Source organism: Ahaetulla prasina, chromosome 1 (assembly GCF_028640845.1).
Source record: "Ahaetulla prasina isolate Xishuangbanna chromosome 1, ASM2864084v1, whole genome shotgun sequence".
Classification (NCBI taxonomy): domain Eukaryota; kingdom Metazoa; phylum Chordata; class Lepidosauria; order Squamata; family Colubridae; genus Ahaetulla; species Ahaetulla prasina.
Genome location: NC_080539.1, coordinates 372,758,473 through 372,777,167, shown reverse-complemented (window position 1 = coordinate 372,777,167; position 18,695 = coordinate 372,758,473). Strand labels below are relative to the sequence as shown.

The following is an 18,695-nucleotide window of genomic DNA, read 5'->3' as shown; positions in this document are numbered from 1 at the left end:
GGGAGTGCATTCCAGGCATTGACCGCTCTTGCTGAAGTTGTATTTTCTGCAATCGAGTTTGGAGCGGTTTATCTTGAGTTTGTATCTATTATTTGCTCGTGTATTGTTGTGGTTGAAGCTGAAATAGTCACTAACAGGTAAGACATTGTAGCAGATAATTTTATGTGCTACGCTTAGGTCTGACCGAAGACGACAAAGTTCTAAGTTGTCTAATCCCAAAATTTGAAGTCTGGTGGCATAAGGTATTCTGTTGCGAGCAGAGGACTCTTCTCATAAAATATCTCTGGACTTGTTCGATTGTATTAATGTCCGATATGCGGTGTGGGTTCCAGACAGAGGAGCTGTATTCGAGAATCGGTCTGGCAAATGTTTTGTATGCTCTGGTTTGCAGTTCAATATTACTAGAGAAGAAGCTACGCAAGTTTAGGTTAACAACTCTTAATGCCTTTTTTGGCAATGCTGTTACAGTGGGCTCTGGCCCTTAAGATCGTTTGAGATGAGTACTCCAAGGTCCTTAACAGAGTGAGGGTCATCTACAAGGTCATATCTGCCCAGCTTGTATTTAGTGTTTTGATTTTTATTTTATTTTTTGCCAATGTGTAGGACAGAACATTTGTTGGTTGAGATTTGGAGTTGCCAATTGTTTGACCATTCCGATAGAGAGTCAAGGTCTTTTTGTAGGGTAGCAGCATTGTCGGGGGTGTTGAATAGTTTTACATCATCCACGAAGAGAACGCAGTTGCTTATAATATGATCGCAAAGGTCACTTATGTAAAGTATAAAGAGTGTGGGTCCTAGAACGCTTCCTTGGGTAGCACCGCTGTTAACAGGTGAAGGGTTTCCTATTTTGACTACTATTCTGGTCTCAACTGTGGTCATAAATCGAGGACTACCAGCTGAGGTAGACCAACATCTACCATACTGCCTAGCTCATTTTTCCAGCCTTAGCAAAACACCCTTCCCTCTGGGGCTTACTTCAGTCACTCCTTCATCCTCCGAAAGGTACCCATGGGGAACGAAAAAGCCATCGTCATCATCTTCCTCCTCTCCACCATCTTCTTCCTCATCCTGAACGACAGGAAAACAGGGAGAGATTACAAAGCGGCTTTGGAAGAGCATCTTTTACCAAGAAGAACTTCAGAGGCAGAGCTTTCGAAAAAGGGCTGGTTGGGAAGGAAAGGCCATTCTCGGTTGTGTCAAGAGGTTTGTGGGTATTTTCTATACCAGATTACTTTATGCACAAAAATTGGAAGGACATTTCGATCCCCACAATCGACGAATGGCTGCAAAAGTTGACGGGAATTAGCAGAGATGGCAAAATTGACCATTTGGTCAAAGAAGAAAAAAAGAAATCACAACTACTTTTGTTTCTAGCTGGAAACCGATTCTGGGCTTTGTGCTTGAGGTGGGGAAAAAAATGAAACTTTGATTTTGGGTTTTACCGATTAGATAGGTTTGTTGTTATAGAAATGGCTATTATGGAAAAGTAAAAAGCTGAGGTTGGATGGTATTATTTTATTCTACTGAACCAAAATGAGTCAGAAGTCAATGCCTTTTTTCTCTTTTCCTTTCTTCTCTACACTTCTCTTTTCCCCTTTCCCTCCTTCATTTTTCCTACTATTTGCTTTCGTAGTTTATAATAAAAACTGTAAACATGATGCTGGGAAAAAAAGAGGGTATTCTGGGTATTTGCCATTTCCGAAAGAAATGCATCTCTCACATTTAGGAACGAATTCCCCCTTCTCCCCTCTCTCAAAAGGTCCGTGCTGGCCTTCAGGAATGTCAGAGTTTAAAGGACAGAGGTAGATTCCAATTATGGGGCAGCTGCAGTTGGAAAAAGTCACAAATCAGAACTGGTCTGATTCACAAGGAGGAACTGCCCTTGCAGTCTACCCATCCATAGTGTTTTTCACTCCCTAGATATATGGATGCCAGGTCAAGATTAATTATGCTGGACAGCCAGTTAGGTGTAGGGATTAAGGCCTCTGGCTAGAAAGCAGGAGACTGTGAATTCTAGTCCTGCTTAGACACAATACCAACTGGATGACCAGTCAGTTCCTGTCAGCCCTAGGAAGGAGGCAATGGCAAACCGTTTCTGAAAAACCTTGCCAAGAAAATCGTGGGGACTTCTCCAGGCAGTCTCTGATAATTGGACACAATTTAATGTAAGAAAGAAAAAAATTCTGGCTATTTCTGTTAGACACTGTTTCAATCATCTTCTCCTACAGCGCCAAGCGATTGGAGTATGTGGCCAACTGTGGATGACCAATTTCTATGCCTGATTCCAGATTTTACCTGCAACATCATCATCTTCTTTTAATGACCCTATAATCACTTGCGGGATACGTAGAGTGTTTACTGGCCGGATGCTTTTCCTGTCGCCAATCCAGAGTTTGTTTCCCCCATCGGCAGAAGATATATTCTCATTGTGCCCAGAGAGAGAAATATCTGCCTCTACCTAGGATCGAACTCACAGCCTCCTGATTGTTAGGCGAGAGCTCCACCACTAAGCCACTGCACCACTCCATGTTTACCCGCAACATTTCAACCACTAAATAATCTTCCAAGAGTTTTGTCACTGAAGGAGAGGCATGTTGCTGCTTCGGGGAAAAGTCTTAAGCCTTACCCCTTCGCTGTGAGAGAGGGACTCCCCCGGTTCCTCTTCCTCCCACTCTTCATCACTCTCAACTTCATAGTCCAGGAGCTTCTGCAGGGAAAGAATAGAATAGAATAGAATAGAATAGAATAGAACAGAAGAGAAGAGAAGAGAAGAGAAGAGAAGAGAAGAGAAGAGAAGAGAAGAGAATTTTTTATTAGCCAAGTGTGATTGGACAGACAAGGAATTTGTCTTGGTGCAGATGCTCTCAGTGTACATAAAAGAAAAGATACCTTCATCAAGGTACAACATTTACAACACAAATGATGGTCAATATATCAATATAAATCATAAGGATTGCCAGCAACAAAGTTACAGTCATACAGTCATAAGTGGGAGGAGATGGGTGATGGGAACGATGAGAAGATTAATAGTAGTGCAGATTTAGTAAATAGTTTGACAGTGTTGATGGAATTATTCATTTAGCAGAGTGATGGCCTTCGGGAAAAAACTGTTCTTGTGTCTAGTTGTTCTGGTGTGCAGGGCTCTATAGCGTCGTTTTGAGGGTAGGAGTTGAAACAGTTTATGTCCAGGATGTGAGGGATCTGTAAATATTTTCACGGCCCCAGAAAGAACATGCAACGGGGGTGAGGTGGGGAGAGAGACTGATTTCAAACAGCATTAACGGCAAAGTAGAAACACAGAATCCAAGAGTTGAGAAGGATCCTAGAAATCACCAAATTCCAATATCTGAGGGGCTGCCACAAAGAAAGGGGGGGGGTTTCACCCTATTCTTCAAAGCACCTGAGGGGAGGACAAGAAGCAACGGATGGAAACTCATCAAGGAGAGAAGAACTAAGGAGGAATTTCCTGACTATGAGAACAATTAACCAGTGGAACAACTTGCCAGCAGGAGCTGTGTGTGCTTCATCACTGGAGGTTTTTAAGAAGGGACTAGACAGCCCTTCTGGAATAGTATAGAGTCTCTTGCTGGGGCAGGAGGTTGGACTAGAAGACCTTCGAGGTCCCCTCCAACTATATTATTTTGTTATTGCAAGATCCCAGTGGTCTCCAAGCTTGGCAACTGTAAGACATGTGGACTTCAACTCCCAGAATTCCCTAGCCAGCATGGGATGCTTTCTTTCCACAAAGAATAGAGTAACAGAGTTGGAAGGGACCTTGGAGGTCTTCTAGTCCAACCCGCTGTTTAGGCAGGAAACCCTACATCAGACAAATGGTTATCCAACATCTTCTTAAAAACTTCCAGTGTTGGAACTTCTGGAGGCAAGTTGTTCCACTGGTTAAATTGTTCTAGCTGTCAGGAAATTTTTCTTTAGTTCTAGGTTGCTTCTCTCCTTGATTAGTTTTCACCCATTGCTTTTGTTCTGCCCTCAGGTGCTTTGGAGAATAGTTTGACTCCCTCTTCTTTGTGGCAACCCCAAAAAAGATTTACTAAACTGCCATCTCTTCCTATCGATCCCCTCTTGGCCCCAGCGGCCTTTTAATCTGTTTGAAGAAGACAGGTGATGTAATGTTCCCAGCTTACCGTATCTTTGGCCCAAGGGTTTCTGGGCCTTATTGCAGAAGTTCTCTTGTTCCATGTGCCCCAGTAGGCAGGCCGGTGGTTCTCACAGAACTGCAGGAGTTTCATTCTGCCAAATTTCTTCCTTTCGGGCGCATCTTCTGCCTGGCTGCTACTCACAATGACCACATCGCTGTTGAACCCAAAAAAATAAAATAAAATAGGGGGCTCAATCTTTGGTGTCTGCCCACCGGAGTTGCAAGACACTGAAAGAAAGGAGGGGAAGGAGGGGGGGGGAGCTGAAAGTCTTCTTTGATCTCCACTGAAATGAAGTTCCTAATTACACTGGGATAATAATGCCTGACTAACAAGAAAAGGACTTTTGTCCACTTCCCTAGAGAGGCCTTCAATTAAAATTGAACCGGTGGAATTGTGTCACAGCTAGAAGGAGTGAGTGAAAGTTAAGGAAACCGGGTGTGCTGCAAACCACCCCAGATCAAAGAGGAATGGGGGAAGTGGGGGGGGGGAGATAGAGCAGTGAGAGGGAGGGGCCCTTAAAGCTTTCTATCCTGGATGCATAGAAATGCCAGAGGCACCCTGCAGTGAAAACATCTGAGCAGGATGACTAAGGATCATTAAGGGATCACAATAGCACACCCTCTTACAGCGGGGAAGTTGTGAGTGTACAGCAGTGTGCTTGCAGCCAAGACAAGCTGAAGCATAAAAGTTGAGCAAGGGAGAGGCATCTTGAAGTGGGTCCTCACACCCGAGCGATATACGCACTGCATTCTCGACATCAGATGAATCTATTTCATAACATAACATAACATAACATCAGAGTTGGAAGGGACCTTGGAGGCCTTCTAGTCCAACCCCCTGCCCAGGCAGGAAACCCTACACCATCTCAGTCAGATGGTTATCCAACATTTTCTTAAAAATTTCCAGTGTTGGAGCATTCACAACTTCTGAAGGCAAGTCGTTCCACTTATTAATTGTTCTAACTGTCAGGAAATTTCTCCTTAGTTCTAAGTTGCTTCTTTCTTTGATCAGTTTCCACCCATTGCTTCTTGTTCTACCCTCAGGTGCTTTGGAGAACAGCCCGACTCCCTCTTCTTTGTGGCAGCCCCTGAGATATTGGAACACTGCTATCATGTCTCCCCTAGTCCTTCTTTTTGTTAAACTAGACATACCCAGTTCCTGCAACCGTTCTTCATATGTTTTATCCTCCAGTCCCCTAATCATCTTTGTTGCTCTTCTCTGCACTCTTTCTAGAGTCTCAACATCTTTTTTACATCGTGGCGACCAAAACTGGATGCAATATTCCAAGTGTGGCCTTACCAAGGCATTATAAAGTGGCACTAACACTTCACGTGATCTTGATTCTATCCCTCTGTTTATGCAGCCCAGAACTGTGTTGGCTTTTTTAACAGCTGCTGCACACTGCTGGCTCATATCTAAATGGTTATCCACTAGGACTCCAAGATCCCTCTCACAGGTACTACTATTGAGCAAGGTACCACATATACGGTACTGGTGCATTTTGTTTTTTTGGCCTAAATGTAGAACCTTACTTTTTTCACTGTTGAATTTCATTTTGTTAGATAGCGCCCAATGTTCAATTTCCACCGATTGTCTATGGAGATTCTCAGTCATCCAGGTCATGGTTGATCCAAAAGTGTTTTGTTTTGTTTTTTAATCAAGAGGCAACTGGACTTTCTTGTTTTGTTTTTTTTAAGACAGATGGGAAGGGAAGTGACATCACTTACGGTGATGCAGTGGTTAGAATGCAGCATTGCAAGCTACTTCTGCTGACTGCCGGCTGCCAGCAGTTTGGCAGTTCAATTCTCACGAGGCTCAAGGTTGACTCAGCCTTCCCCGTCCTTCCGAGGTAGGTATAATGAGGACCCAGTCTGTTGGGGACCAGAGGCTGACTCTGTGAACCGCTTAGAGAGGGCAGTAAAGCACCGTGAAGCAATATATAAGTCTAAATGCTATTGTCGTGTCCCACTCCCACTCCGACGAGCGAGTCAAGGAAGTCCGTGACAAACTTGGCAACGAAGCTTCTGTAGCTTGCCAAGTTCCTTCGAGGTTTATCAGGGCAGGCAGGAGTCCAAGTTGTGATTTCAGCGATAGAGTCCGATATCAACTAGCAAACTAGATAAGACTTTGCTTGACTCAAGGTTGGAATGCCAAAAAGCAGGTCTTTTATATAGGCTGGGGGGTGTGGCTCCATGACTCAGCATTTATCCAGGCCTGCCCCACCCTTCCTTCTGCTGGCGTCGCCTCTCAGATCTCCGGAAGCGAGGATCCACCCACTCTGAATTGTCTTCAGCTGGATCTGCTGTCAGCGTCTGGGAAAGGGAGGGGTCAGAGGGAGTAGGCCCGGGTAATTCCACCACCTGGTTGGCTTCCTGTTCTGAAGGCTGAGCCAAAGGAACACACGCTGTATGAGTGAGGTTTATCGGCCTTGTCCTTTCACTCCTGGAATCCTCTCCGGGCATGGGGCCAGGGCCGGGGGCTGGAGGCATGACAGGCCGTTCATCTTCATTATCAGACTCGGATTCTGATAAAAGGCCCGGTTGGAGATGGGAGGGGCCCGGCTGAGGAGAGGAGGGAGGACGAGTCACAACAGTTATTGCTATTTATCTCTAGTCTACAAGTGTCTGAAGTGGTGTGGGGTTTCCTGCCTAAGCAGGGAGTTGAACTAGAAACCTCCAAGGTCCCTTTCATCTCATCTCATCTCATCTCATCTCATCTCATCTCATCTCATCTCATCTCATCTCATCTCATCTCAACCATTCCACTGTTCCAAGAAGGCTCCCCACCCATTTGCACCACTCAGCTGACCCCAAGGACACAAGTAAAAGTCCAAGTGGCCTCAAGGGCTCTCTAAAATGATGCAAATGACCAGCAGCCTGCAAGGAGTATAAATCCTTCCGTTCCCCGCCGTGCAGTCAGAGCTGAAGAAGCTTCTTGGATGAGAAGTGAAACGTCTTCAAAGAAAAACCAGAAAGTCCAGTTGCCCATTTATTCCTACTTTTGGTAACAAGTTTTTCCTTTTATTCCTGAACTATTATTTTTTATCTAAAATGTTTTGCAAAAAGCCACATCGGTCTTAGGACAGGCCTCCTTTCCCAAAAGAGTAGCTAACCTGTTAACCCCGTCAGCGCTGGGGCTGAAGGCAAGGGTGGGCTCCGATTTCCTAGCCTCCCGACTCTTCAGCTCTTCCAGGAAAGAAAGCTCGCAGCTCTGCTCTTCCACGGAGAGGTCCATTCGGTCGGAGAGCTCCTGATCGAAGGGCACCCGGCAAAGCGGAGCGAGGACCATGTTCTCCTTGATCTCAAAGGGAGCAAACTTCCCACACCAGCCCGCCAGAGTCTGCAAACAAAGAGGAAAACTTTGTTACGCGGTTCCCCTTGGAACGCAACGTACGGTGGAAGTTTCGTCCTTGAAGCCCAGAAGAATCACACACTCAACAAAAAATATAGGCTGCCATTCTGAGGTCATCATTTTTGCTGCTTAAAGCAAAGCCCAAACCGTGAAGAAGCATCACATCACAGCCACCTTAGGCTGTTTTTAAACTGCAAGTTGATTGTGCTTACAGGTGGACCTCGACTTACGACCATTTGTTTAGTGGCCGTTCGAAGTTATAACACATTGAACGAAACAAATTTTTCACCCTTACGACCGTTGCAGCATCCTTCTGTTTATGGATGGAGATGCTTGGCAAAGCGATTCGTATTTATGACAGTTGGAGTGTCTTGGGGTCATCTGACCATCTTTTGCAACTTTTCTGACCAGCAAAGTCAACGGGGGAAGCGAGGTTCACTTAACAGCCATGTTACTAACTTCACTGCAGTGATTCACTTAACAACCGTGACAAGGAAGGTCGTAAAATGGGGCAAAGCTCACTTAACAACTGCCTTCTTTAGCAATGGAAATTTTGGGCTCAATTGTGGTTGTAAGTCGAGTACTACCTACCTTTTTTTTTTAAATTGCAGATTGATTATTCATACTGATAGGTTGTGCAACATTCTGACTCTGGGGACATGGGCCTGCAACTTCTCAAATCCTCTTAGGTAAAGGTAAAGGTTCCCCTCGCACATACGTGCTTGTCGTTCCCGACTCTAGGGGGCGGTGCTCATCTCCGTTTCAAAGCCGAAGAGCCAGCGCTGTCCGAAGACGTCTCCGTGGTCATGTGGCCGGCATGACTCAACGCCAAAGGCGCACGGAACGCTGTTCCCTTCCCACCAAAGGTGGTCCCTATTTTTTCTACTTGCATTTTTTACCTGCTTTCGAACTGCTAGGTTGGCAGAAGCTGGGACAAGGAACGGGAGCTCACCCCATTACGCGGCAGCACTAGGGATTCGAACCGCTGAACTGCCGACCTTTCAATTGACAAGCTCAGCGTCTTACCCACTGAGCCACCACATCCCTTAAATCCTCTTATTTTAGCTAAATTAAGGGCCTCTGTGGCTCAGACTGGTAAAATTAACACAGCTGCTTGCAATTACTGCAGGTTCAAGTCCCACCAGGCCCAAGGTTGACTCAGCCTTCCATCCTTTATAAGGTAGGTAAAATGAGGACCCAGATTGTTGGGGGCAATAAATTGACTTTGTATATAAATATACAAATAGATGAAGACTATTGCTTGACACAGTGTAAGCCGCCCTGAGTCTTCGGAGAAGGGCGGGATATAAATTCAAATTAAAAATTTTTTTACAATAGCTGTGCTATTTTGCCCAACAATTCTGTTCGTAGCTCCTGAAACTCTGGATGATGACCTTCTAGTTCAAGTATTTTATGATATTACCCAGGAAAAGGACAAATAGTTTTAAACACCTCAAAGGTATACAGAAATGGTTAGAAAACTTACTTTTGGAGCAAGCGGGGTTTTTGGTTTTTGAAAGAACCGGGTGATTTCAGCCTTTTCTGCTTTGAGGCGCTAGATTCAGAATGTGGAAAAAAAGGAGAAATGTTACAATCCGTGAGATTAAGAACATCACTGGAAACAAAGCCTGCTCTAATACAAGGAGGCAAACATTGTGTGATGTCCAAAAGTGCTTCCTTTTGAGCTCTGTATTCTTGCTGAAAGAGAAGAAAGGAAAGTGCTTCTGGTTTTACCTTCTCTTCTTCTTTTAAGCGTTTCTCTTCTTCCTTTTTTCTTTTCTCTTCTAATTTCGCCCTTCAAAATAAAGCCCAGGTTCAGGAAAATGTAATCCTGCTTTACGAAAATACAAGCATCGCGACCGTTCAGACATGACTTAAATATTTCCCACACCCCAAAACGCTGGGGTAAGGGTATTCTAGTCCAGGAACATTTTGCAGATCCTTTGTTTAAAGGCATTTGGTGGGATGGGTGGGAGCTTCCATTTGAATTTTTAATTTTAATTCAAATCCATTTTACGATTAAGTGGTCCAAGAGGCAGCAAATATCCATCACAACTGGACAGCAAATTGCAATGGACCTCACAACTTGCGTGAGATGTGAAGAAGGAAGGAAGGAAGGAAGGAAGGAAGGAAGGAAGGAAGGAAGGAAGGAAGGAAGGAAGGAAGGAAGGAAGGAAGGAAAGGGCAAGGCAAGGCAAGGCAAGGCATGGGGGAAGGGAAGGGAAGGGAGGAGAGGAGGAGAGGAGGTCCTCATCAGTGATACGCTGAGCAGCATTAAAGCAAAGCAGCCAATCAGTAGAATATGATCCTATAACTGTCCAATTATATTCAAAACAAATTGTTTTTGTAACAGGCTTGGTAACAGTCCCAGGCTTGGTGACCTGGACAGTGTTGCATTCATTCCATGGTGCGACCTTGGAAAGGCCAGCAGCTCTCATGGGATATATGACTATGGTAGCCTCCCTTTACCCCTCCCTGGCAGGCAGGCAGGCAGGCAGGCAGGCCATCAGTGGTACTCCGAACACCATTATAGAAAATCAGCCAATCAGCAGAATGTGATCATATCAAGAGAAAACAGCAACCAAGTCCAGCTAGCAGAATCCCAACAACCTATCCAATCGGAACAAGGGAAATCTATGTTGATTGACAATCCCATGTTATAATTTACTTACTCCAGAGCTTCCTGCCTCTCTTTCCGTTTTTCTTCTTTTGCGCGTTGCTTTTCAGCTTTCTCTTTTTCATCTTTCTCCTTTTTCTCCCTCCTTTCTTTATCCTTCAGCTCCTTCTCTTCTTCTTTCTTCCTCTTCGCCTCCTCTCGGGCGCGTTCCTTCGCAGCCTGGGCTTCCTTTTTCAGCTGTCTCTTCTCCTCCCGTGTAGCTTCCAGCTTCTGAAGTTTTTCCGCACGCTCTTGGTCCTTTAAAAAAACGAAAAAAAGACCAAAAAAGGCTTTTAGGAGGAATTCTTGATCCTGTTGTACCCCCACAGTCGAGCAATGCAATATGTGTTAACAGGTAACAGGTTGCCTCAACTTACAATCATTCCTTTAGTGACTGTTTGAAGTTACAACTGCATTGAAAAACGTGACTTATCACCAGTCCCCAGACTTGTAGCCATAGCAGCATCCCCATGGTTAAGCGATTTATATTCGGACGCTTGGCACTTAACTCACATTTATGATGCTTGCAAGCCCCTGGGGTCATGTGATCACCATTTGTGACCTTCGCATCTGCCTTCCAACAAGCAAAGTCAATGGAGGAAGCTGGATCCACTTAATGAACGTTTGATTCATTTAACTGACGGGGTTCACTTAATAACCACAGCAAGTCCCAAAACCGAGCATGACTCACTTAACTGCCTTGCTTAGCGATGGAAATTCTGATCCCGATTGTGGTTGTTAAGTCGAGAACTACTTCTGTATGTTTCCAGATGTACTATTCAGCAGGTTCTGGAGAACCAGTAGCAGAAATTTTGAATAGTTCGGAGAACTGGCATTTACCACCTCTGACTAGCCCCAGAGTGGGCATGGGAATTTTGCAGTATCCTTCCCCCAGGAGTGCGGTGGGTATGGGGATTTTGCAGTATCCTTCCCCTGCCACGCCCACCAAGCCAGTAGTAAAAAAAATTGAATTCCATTACTGTATGTTTCCCAGGCTCATCCCCTGTGCGTGACCAGGATGGTGAGCCCAATGGAGGGAAATCAGAAGAGGATGATGCAGTCATAAATGCATCCAGGCCCAAATTTTGTTTTTGTAACTGTGTCGGTGGTGCAACGGACAGAACAGAGGAATGGTCGTAAGTCCCTTCATTCAGTGCTGTTGTAACTTTATTTTTCATTATGATTAGAAAATTTATATTGCCGCCTATTTACACATGGCGACTCAAGGTATATAAAAACCTCATATAAAAAACAATAAAACTAATAAAAGAGAGAATCATATAATAAATTAACAAAATAATATAATAGCCCCTCACACACCCCCGTCCCGGCAACAGCAGATCACATGAGCCATTTAATGGGCTTCATCCCCAGGCCTGGAAGAGAGTTAGAGTGGGCGACGTTCTAATCTCTGGGGGAATGATGTTCTCGAACAGGGGTCTGCAAACGTAGCTCTTTTAAGACTTGTGGACTTCAATTCCCAGAGTTCCTCAGTCCACAAGTCTTAAAAGAGCCAAGGTTGCAGACCCCTGTTCTAGAGAGAGGGAGCCACCATGGGGAAGGCCCTTCTTCTGGGTCCCACCAGGTGTATCCCCCTTGGGGATGGGACCCACAACGTTCCTTGCCTTTGGTCACTGAACAAAAGGTTATTAAGTGGAGATTGCTAGCGTGTTCATAGATAGAATAAATAAAACTTTCCATATTATAGGTACCAGAATAACAGAGTTGAAAGGGACCTTGGAGGTCTTCTAGTCCAAACCCCTGCTCAGGAAGGAAGGAAGTACTATAATATAACCCAGGGGTGAAATGTTAAATTTCTTACTACCAGTTCTGTGGGCGTGGCTTGGTGGGAGGGGGTAATGTGACTGGATGGGCGAGGCTAACCTTTTTTTTTAACTTTTAAAAGCATTTTTTCTACAACCTCTTTGGACGCAGAGGATGTAAAAAAATGCTTTTAAAAGACTCTGACGATCCCAGCTGAGCTGCACGATCATCAGAGGCTTTTTTTTTTACTTTTAAAAGCATTTTTTCGGCTGAAGAAAAAAAAAATTTAAAAGTAAAAAAAACACCCTCTGATGATCGCGCAGCTCAGCTGGGCGGGCGGGGCGGGGGGCAGGGATTTTTGCTACTGGTTCTCCAAACCACCCATCGCCATTGCAACCGGATCAGGCAATCCGGTCCGAACAGGGAGCATTTCACCCCCGATATAACCCAATGTCAAGGTTTAAACTTGCACAACTATCTATTCATTCTATCCCCTTTTTTAAATTATCTGTCCTTCAAAATTAAAATGAAATTTTTATTTACACTGGGAAATCTTGAAAGAAGTATTAGCATAGTTGCCACCTTTTATTTTATTTTTTGTTTACATTTATATCCCGCCCTTCTCCGAAGACTCAGGGCGGCTTACAATGTATAGGGCAAAATCCTTTCAAAAATCTTCAAAAACCTTCAAAATCCTTTCCTGGTTTGCTACTTTTTTTTTAATTCTGTTTTTATAGCTGTGGGAAATAACATGGCTACTGTAGCTGGAAGGTGGGAAAGACTCAGAAGAACACTGTCACTTTGTTAATATTGAAACAAAGAAATAAGTAAGTTAAAAGGGGTTACAAATTTTGTTTCATGGTATAACATTCTGCCAATCCTCGCCTTCCTTGGCACTAAATATATTCTTAACCTTATCATTCTAATAGCAGGAAGTTTTCACAGGACTCTGAAGCTCATTTCAACCTGTCCTTCCATCCCATTACTTCTCAAATAATTACTCCTATAGTTTCCTCAAGGAGGAGTCTTGCTTTAGAAAAAAAACGTATTAACTTTCAGCAAGTGATAAAATACAAAAAGCAAAAGAGAGATTAAAAAGTAAGTAAGCAAAATCATGAATGCAAAAGAAGGAAAAGAAATAATAATTCCCAACTTCCTTCGGTACAGATGCAGATATAAAATACAAGGCAATGTATGGATGCAATGTATAAAATACATTGACCTCTTATTCTAAAACCAACAATGAACAGTATTTCTATAACCTGTGCAAATCATCAAATCCCAAAATTAAATCTTCATTTCTTTCCATTTCTAGCAAGAGGCCCAACAATGGCTTCAAATGAAGTTCGAATAGAAACAAAGGTCATTTCTTTAAGTCAAGGGTCTGCAACCTTAAACACTCAAAGAGCCATTTGGACCCATTTCCCAAAGAAAAGAAAACACCAGGAGCCACAAAATCCTTCCCGTGCCTGAATATTTCTTGAGCGGCCACAAAAGTTCTGTTTTCTTCTGAAACTTTTTTTTCTTGGATTTATCCATGGTTGGCCTACCGGAGGTTGAAAAGCTCAATAAATCATATGCCGGCGGGTGTCGCACATTGGCAGTTGTAACGCATATTTTGGGTGACAGGGAGTTGCAGCAGAGGGGTGAAAGAGCCACATGCAGCTCTAGAGCTGCAGGTTGCTGACCCCTGCTTTAAGTAGTCAGTTTAGGAGGTACCTTGATTTGATTGGAAATTACACCATCCAATCACTGCAACCTCCAACCCCCAAATAGACTAAAACATGCCATGCCCCACTTGTTCCTGGATATTGCCAAATCCAGAAACAGCTGTGACACACACCAACTTTGATTATGCTTCCAAAGTAGCATTTTAGCCATAAACACCTGGAAGATATGGGATGGTGGCCTTTTAAGTCAAGCCACATTCCCTTGATTTAATAGTCTTCCCCAGAATTTAAATCTTTTCTGGTCTAGCTGGATATGTCGGCATAGAAATTAGGACTTTTTCTGCCTGCAGCTCTGCTGTTTCAGCGGACAAAATTTACAATTTATTAGGGATGCGCATGCATGATAAAACACTCTGGAACCAGCACTCCAGACCTCAAAAAAAGTAGAAAATCTCTGTTACTCATTAATGCAGGCATTTCTCAGGCTTCTGTGCTTGAACAGCCAGTGCCAAAGTCACTTGGTGATGTGTCATCATCTCTTAGCAACCAGAGATAATTCTTTTCTAGGATGATGACTGGTAATTAAAGTAGCTCAAATTTTAATGGGTTTTCACGAAAGCTTTATTTCAAAAAAAAAAAAAAGAACCCTCAGGCTGCTTTCGTGATGACCAAAGAAATACTGTCATTAAAACCATTTATTACTGTCTTCCGCATCACTTTCTTAAGCCTGCACTCTCGCTTTTCAGCGAGTAAATTTAGTTAGTCAGTGGAATCGTCTCACCCTCTGCAGCTTCAGTTTCTCCTTCTCCTCAGAACTTCGATGGACCTTTGGAGAGGCCTGAAACGGGAAAGATGGAGCAGGTTACGCCATCAACTTTTCTTTAAGCAATCAAAACCGAGACTAGGACTTATACAGAGCACAAACCGTAATTTATTTTATTTGATTTTTATACCGCCCTTCTCCCGAAGGACTCAGGTAATGAGGTGTCTGGGGTTATGAAAGGCCTGTCCTTCGGCAAGCTGTAACTTATAGCGTAATTCAACAAACCATGATTAAGGGACTTGTGGTTCAGTGGTTCACCAACTGTTGCAGCTTGGCAGTCCACCTGGAGGGTGGAGAAGAGGGGAGCTGGGCCATGTGCTGCCCCTTGCAGAAGTGGTGGGCTGGCGCGCACACATGAGATTGTCCGCCAGCCCCCACTACTCAAGCACGTTGAGCTGCATGTATATGTGCACTCCAGCCAACCACTCATGTGGCCCAATTCCGAAAAGGCCACAGGCCTGTAGTGGGCCGTTGTTGTGTCTGCGCCCCCCGAGCCGGGCCTCCTGCCAGAAAGTGACTTGGAAAGTGAGGGGGAAGGGCTGTCAGGACTTACCTCTGTAGCACCGGCTTCCCTGGATCGGCTCCAGGAGCCAGAGGCAGGCCAGGTGGAGGAGATAACGAGGCCTCCGTCCCCTGACTCTTTTCCCCTGACTCTTCCCCCCCCCCGCAGGCCACACCTCCAGACCCAGCTGATGGCAATCAGGCCTGGCTGGACCCTAGGTTTCGTAGGCAGGAGAGGCGGGAACAACAGAAGCAGGGGTGGGGCAAGCCTAGGAAGTGCTGAGTCATAGAGCCACACCCCACAGGATATAAAACCAGCGAGAGCTGCTATGCCCCTTCGTAGCAGGCAAATCAACTGCTTAACTAAGAGCTGAAGTACTGTTTGTTCCTGGGTGACTCATCGGCCTCAAGGGAGATAACAGAGCCACTTGGCAGACGCTCGCTAGTTTGCTGCCAGAGCTGACAGTGCTGGCTAATTAAGCCATCGCTCGAGCGGAGGCGAGGGGGGACAGAACAGCTGTGGCCCAGGTATTGGGGACTCCTGGTTTAGCATGAAGTGTAAGACCAAAGAGTCATTTTTGGCATGTTTAAATATGACCTTTGAACTATGGTGCTGGAGAAGACTCCTGCGAGTCCCTTGGACTCCAAGGCGATCCAACCGGTCAGTCCTAGAGGAGATCAACCCTGAGTGCTCTTTAGAAGGCCAGATCCTGAAGATGAAACTCAAATACTTTGGCCACCTAATGAAAAGGAAGGACTACTGGAGAAGAGCCTAATGCTGGGAAAGATGGAGGGCAAAAGGGGACGACAGAGAACGAGGTGGCTGGATGGAGTCACTGAAGCAGTCGGTGTGAGCTTAAATGGACTCCAGAGGATGGTAGAGGACAGGAAGACCTGGAGGAACCCAATGGGTCGGACACGACTTCACAACTAACAACAATAAAAGATGGACAGCTGTATTATGGCAGAATGCTGTGATCTGAATTCCTCATCTTTATTTTAGGAAAACAGAGGAAGCACAGAGAAACACTGAGGGTAGAGTCAGGTGAGGTTAGACCAGGGATCTGCAAACTTGGCTCTTTTAAGACTTGTGGACTTGTGGACCAGCTTTGCTTTGCTGACTGAGGAACTTTGGGGGTTGAAGTCCACAAGTCTTAAAAGAGCCAAGTTTGCAGACCCCTGGGTTAGACCCATTCTTTTCTACCTATCTTCCGAAATCCTAGCATTAAAAAAAACCACAATTTTAGGTAAGGCGATTAAAAAAGTAACTTTGACATATGAGGTCTGCAATGAATTTCAGTCCTGCAACATGGATAAGAAAACCTAAAAGCCCTCCTCAATCAGAGATGGGTTGGGACTACATCTCCCATAATTCTTATTTAGCAGCTACAGGGAGCCTTCAATTTATGACTACAATGGAGCCAGGAATTTTGATCGTTAAGTCGTTGGGGTCGTAAGTCGAGGTACCAACTTACTGGACTCAAGCTTACAACCATTTTTATAACAGTCATAAGCTGAGTCGTCACGGCTGTAAAGTGAATCTAATATATATATATATGAATAAATACAAGTTTCATTTTATCATCATGGCAAACAGGCAAAGTAAAAATACTTATTTGCAATAGGGTTTAAATTTGAACATTTTGGAGGGTTATGAAAGGATGGAGGTTCTGCAACATTTGAAGATTGCTATTCTGGTTATCTTTCAAATGAAAAAATAACCCTGCCTCCCAATTCTAGTTGGATAGAATAAACACAAGAAAACATACCCTTTAACTTTAAATCTTTTAACTTTAAACAGGGTCAGTAAAAGAGGTATATTTCTGGAGCAGCACAGAACTAACCCAACACAATTTGATCTGAATTTATACCAAAGTAAGAATCTTCTCCAATTCTTTCCATAAAGGTTGTTAACTCCAGTCCATGAATTCCAGAACAACAACAAAATAGGCAGTAAACCAATTTACAATTGCCACAACTGCAAATTGTACTGGCACCACAGCTTCCCTCCAAAACTTTCCCATTCTTATTTGAAATCAAGAAAACAAGACTTGCCAATTAACTAAGTTTTGGCCAACAGAACAATTCAGGACTTTGTTTCCAGCTAAGGAAGAGCAACAAACAAATCCCAAAGGCTTGTGAATAAACTACTTCCCAAAAACAATACAGGGCATTTTAAGTATTAGCTGGAGAGTTTAATGACATACCGGTAATAGGTATCTTTAAAAAACAAAACAAAACCACACACATATACAATGGGTAACATGCCACGTTACACAGGCAGTTCAGAGACCCAATAACAACAAAACAGAGAAGTTTTTTAAAACACACAAACACACAGCTATACAGGACTACTTTGGAGAAGTTGATATGCAACACCCCAATTTATGCAATACACTAAGTCAGCAGCGAGTGAACCTTGGCTCATATACAGTGGATCCAGCTGCCTATTTGCTTATGGAGCTAGGTTAGGGATAATTTTAAGTAGCTAATTTTCAAGCCTTTGAGTGTTTATGATATAAAGGGAAGGTTTTAAGAAGCAAAAAGTATGGTTTAGGCACTGCGAAATACAGCCATAGATGTATACTAGTCAGAAGTAGATGCCTTCTATATAAATTTCATTTCACATTGTACGGGGATACATTTAGTAACTGGGCTTCGTGCTTTCCACAGTCCTCAACTTGCAACCATTTAGTGACCATTCTAAGTTATAACAGCAGTGAAAAAAGTGACAGGGCCATTTTTCATGTTTAATCTCCATGGTCATGTGATTAGAATTTGGATGCTTGGCAACCGGTGTGTATTCATGACGGTTGCCCTGTCCCGGGGTCACGTGATCACCATTTCCCAGCCGGCTTCTGACAAGCAAAGGCAATGGGGGAAACCAGATTTGCTTAATGACCACATGATTCATTTAATAACTGCACAGATTCACTTAACTGTCACCAAAAATGTTGTAAAATGAGGCAACTGCCTTGCTTAGCAACAGAAATTTCGGGCTCAATTGTGGTCATAAGCCAAGGACTACTTGTAGAGAGGATACGTCTGTTGAGTTCTGTATAGAAAGTGTGGATATTATAACAAGGCCTAATAAGGACTTAAACCCAAACATATCAAACTGCATAATAGCATACAATCCTCTTACTCTTCACCTAGTAATTTCTGGCTGGTAGCTCAGACATTCCTACAAAGGAATTTCCAAATTGTTTCCTGAAATAATTTTAAAAACTATCAAGTCACATTATTCCACTAGAAGTTATCTATAGATAGCACTTAATGGCCATAATCAAGGAAATTCCACACCACAAGCTGTTCACTTTGGATTGTTTCCTTCCCTATCACGCCCACATGGCATCTGTTCTGTGGAACAGCTAGTTCTGTGGAAATTTCCCTGGGGGTTTACTCCAGGGGAACGGAAGATTTTGAGCCTTTGTTCTCAATGGGGCCCACTTACTGTGTTAATTTTTCTTTTATGAATACTGATGCTATATCAAGAACCAGTTTAGTGTGGTAGTTAAAATACCAGGCTAGAAACCAGGAGATTGTGAGTTCTAGTCCTGGCTTTTTGGGTGACCTTGGACCAGTCACTTTTAACCCTAGGAAGGAGGCAATGGAAAACCATTTCTGAATTTTCGCCAAGAAGACTGCAGAGATTTATCCAGGCAGCCATCAAGAGTCAACATTGACTGAAGGTGAGTGGACACACAAACACACACCTACTTCATTAATACAATACACCTCCTCCACTGCAGATTTTCATAGGCGGAATTTCA

At 43.8% G+C, this 18,695-nt stretch overlaps 1 protein-coding gene across 3 annotated transcripts in view; it reads right to left on the bottom strand.

Moving 5' to 3' along the window:
- The window catches only part of CHAF1A (chromatin assembly factor 1 subunit A), a 58,053-nt gene that overhangs the window by 29,931 nt on the left and 9,427 nt on the right, over window positions 1-18,695 (bottom strand). For all 3 annotated transcript variants that reach the window (XM_058163610.1, XM_058163608.1, XM_058163609.1), the window contains exons 4-11: window positions 14,380-14,436; window positions 10,181-10,422; window positions 9,243-9,303; window positions 8,995-9,063; window positions 7,270-7,496; window positions 4,143-4,311; window positions 2,627-2,707; window positions 976-1,068 (exon numbers count right to left, since the gene is read on the bottom strand). In XM_058163610.1, the coding sequence (XP_058019593.1) occupies window positions 976-1,068; window positions 2,627-2,707; window positions 4,143-4,311; window positions 7,270-7,496; window positions 8,995-9,063; window positions 9,243-9,303; window positions 10,181-10,422; window positions 14,380-14,436 (999 nt within the window). The remainder of the gene's footprint in view (window positions 1-975; window positions 1,069-2,626; window positions 2,708-4,142; window positions 4,312-7,269; window positions 7,497-8,994; window positions 9,064-9,242; window positions 9,304-10,180; window positions 10,423-14,379; window positions 14,437-18,695) is intronic.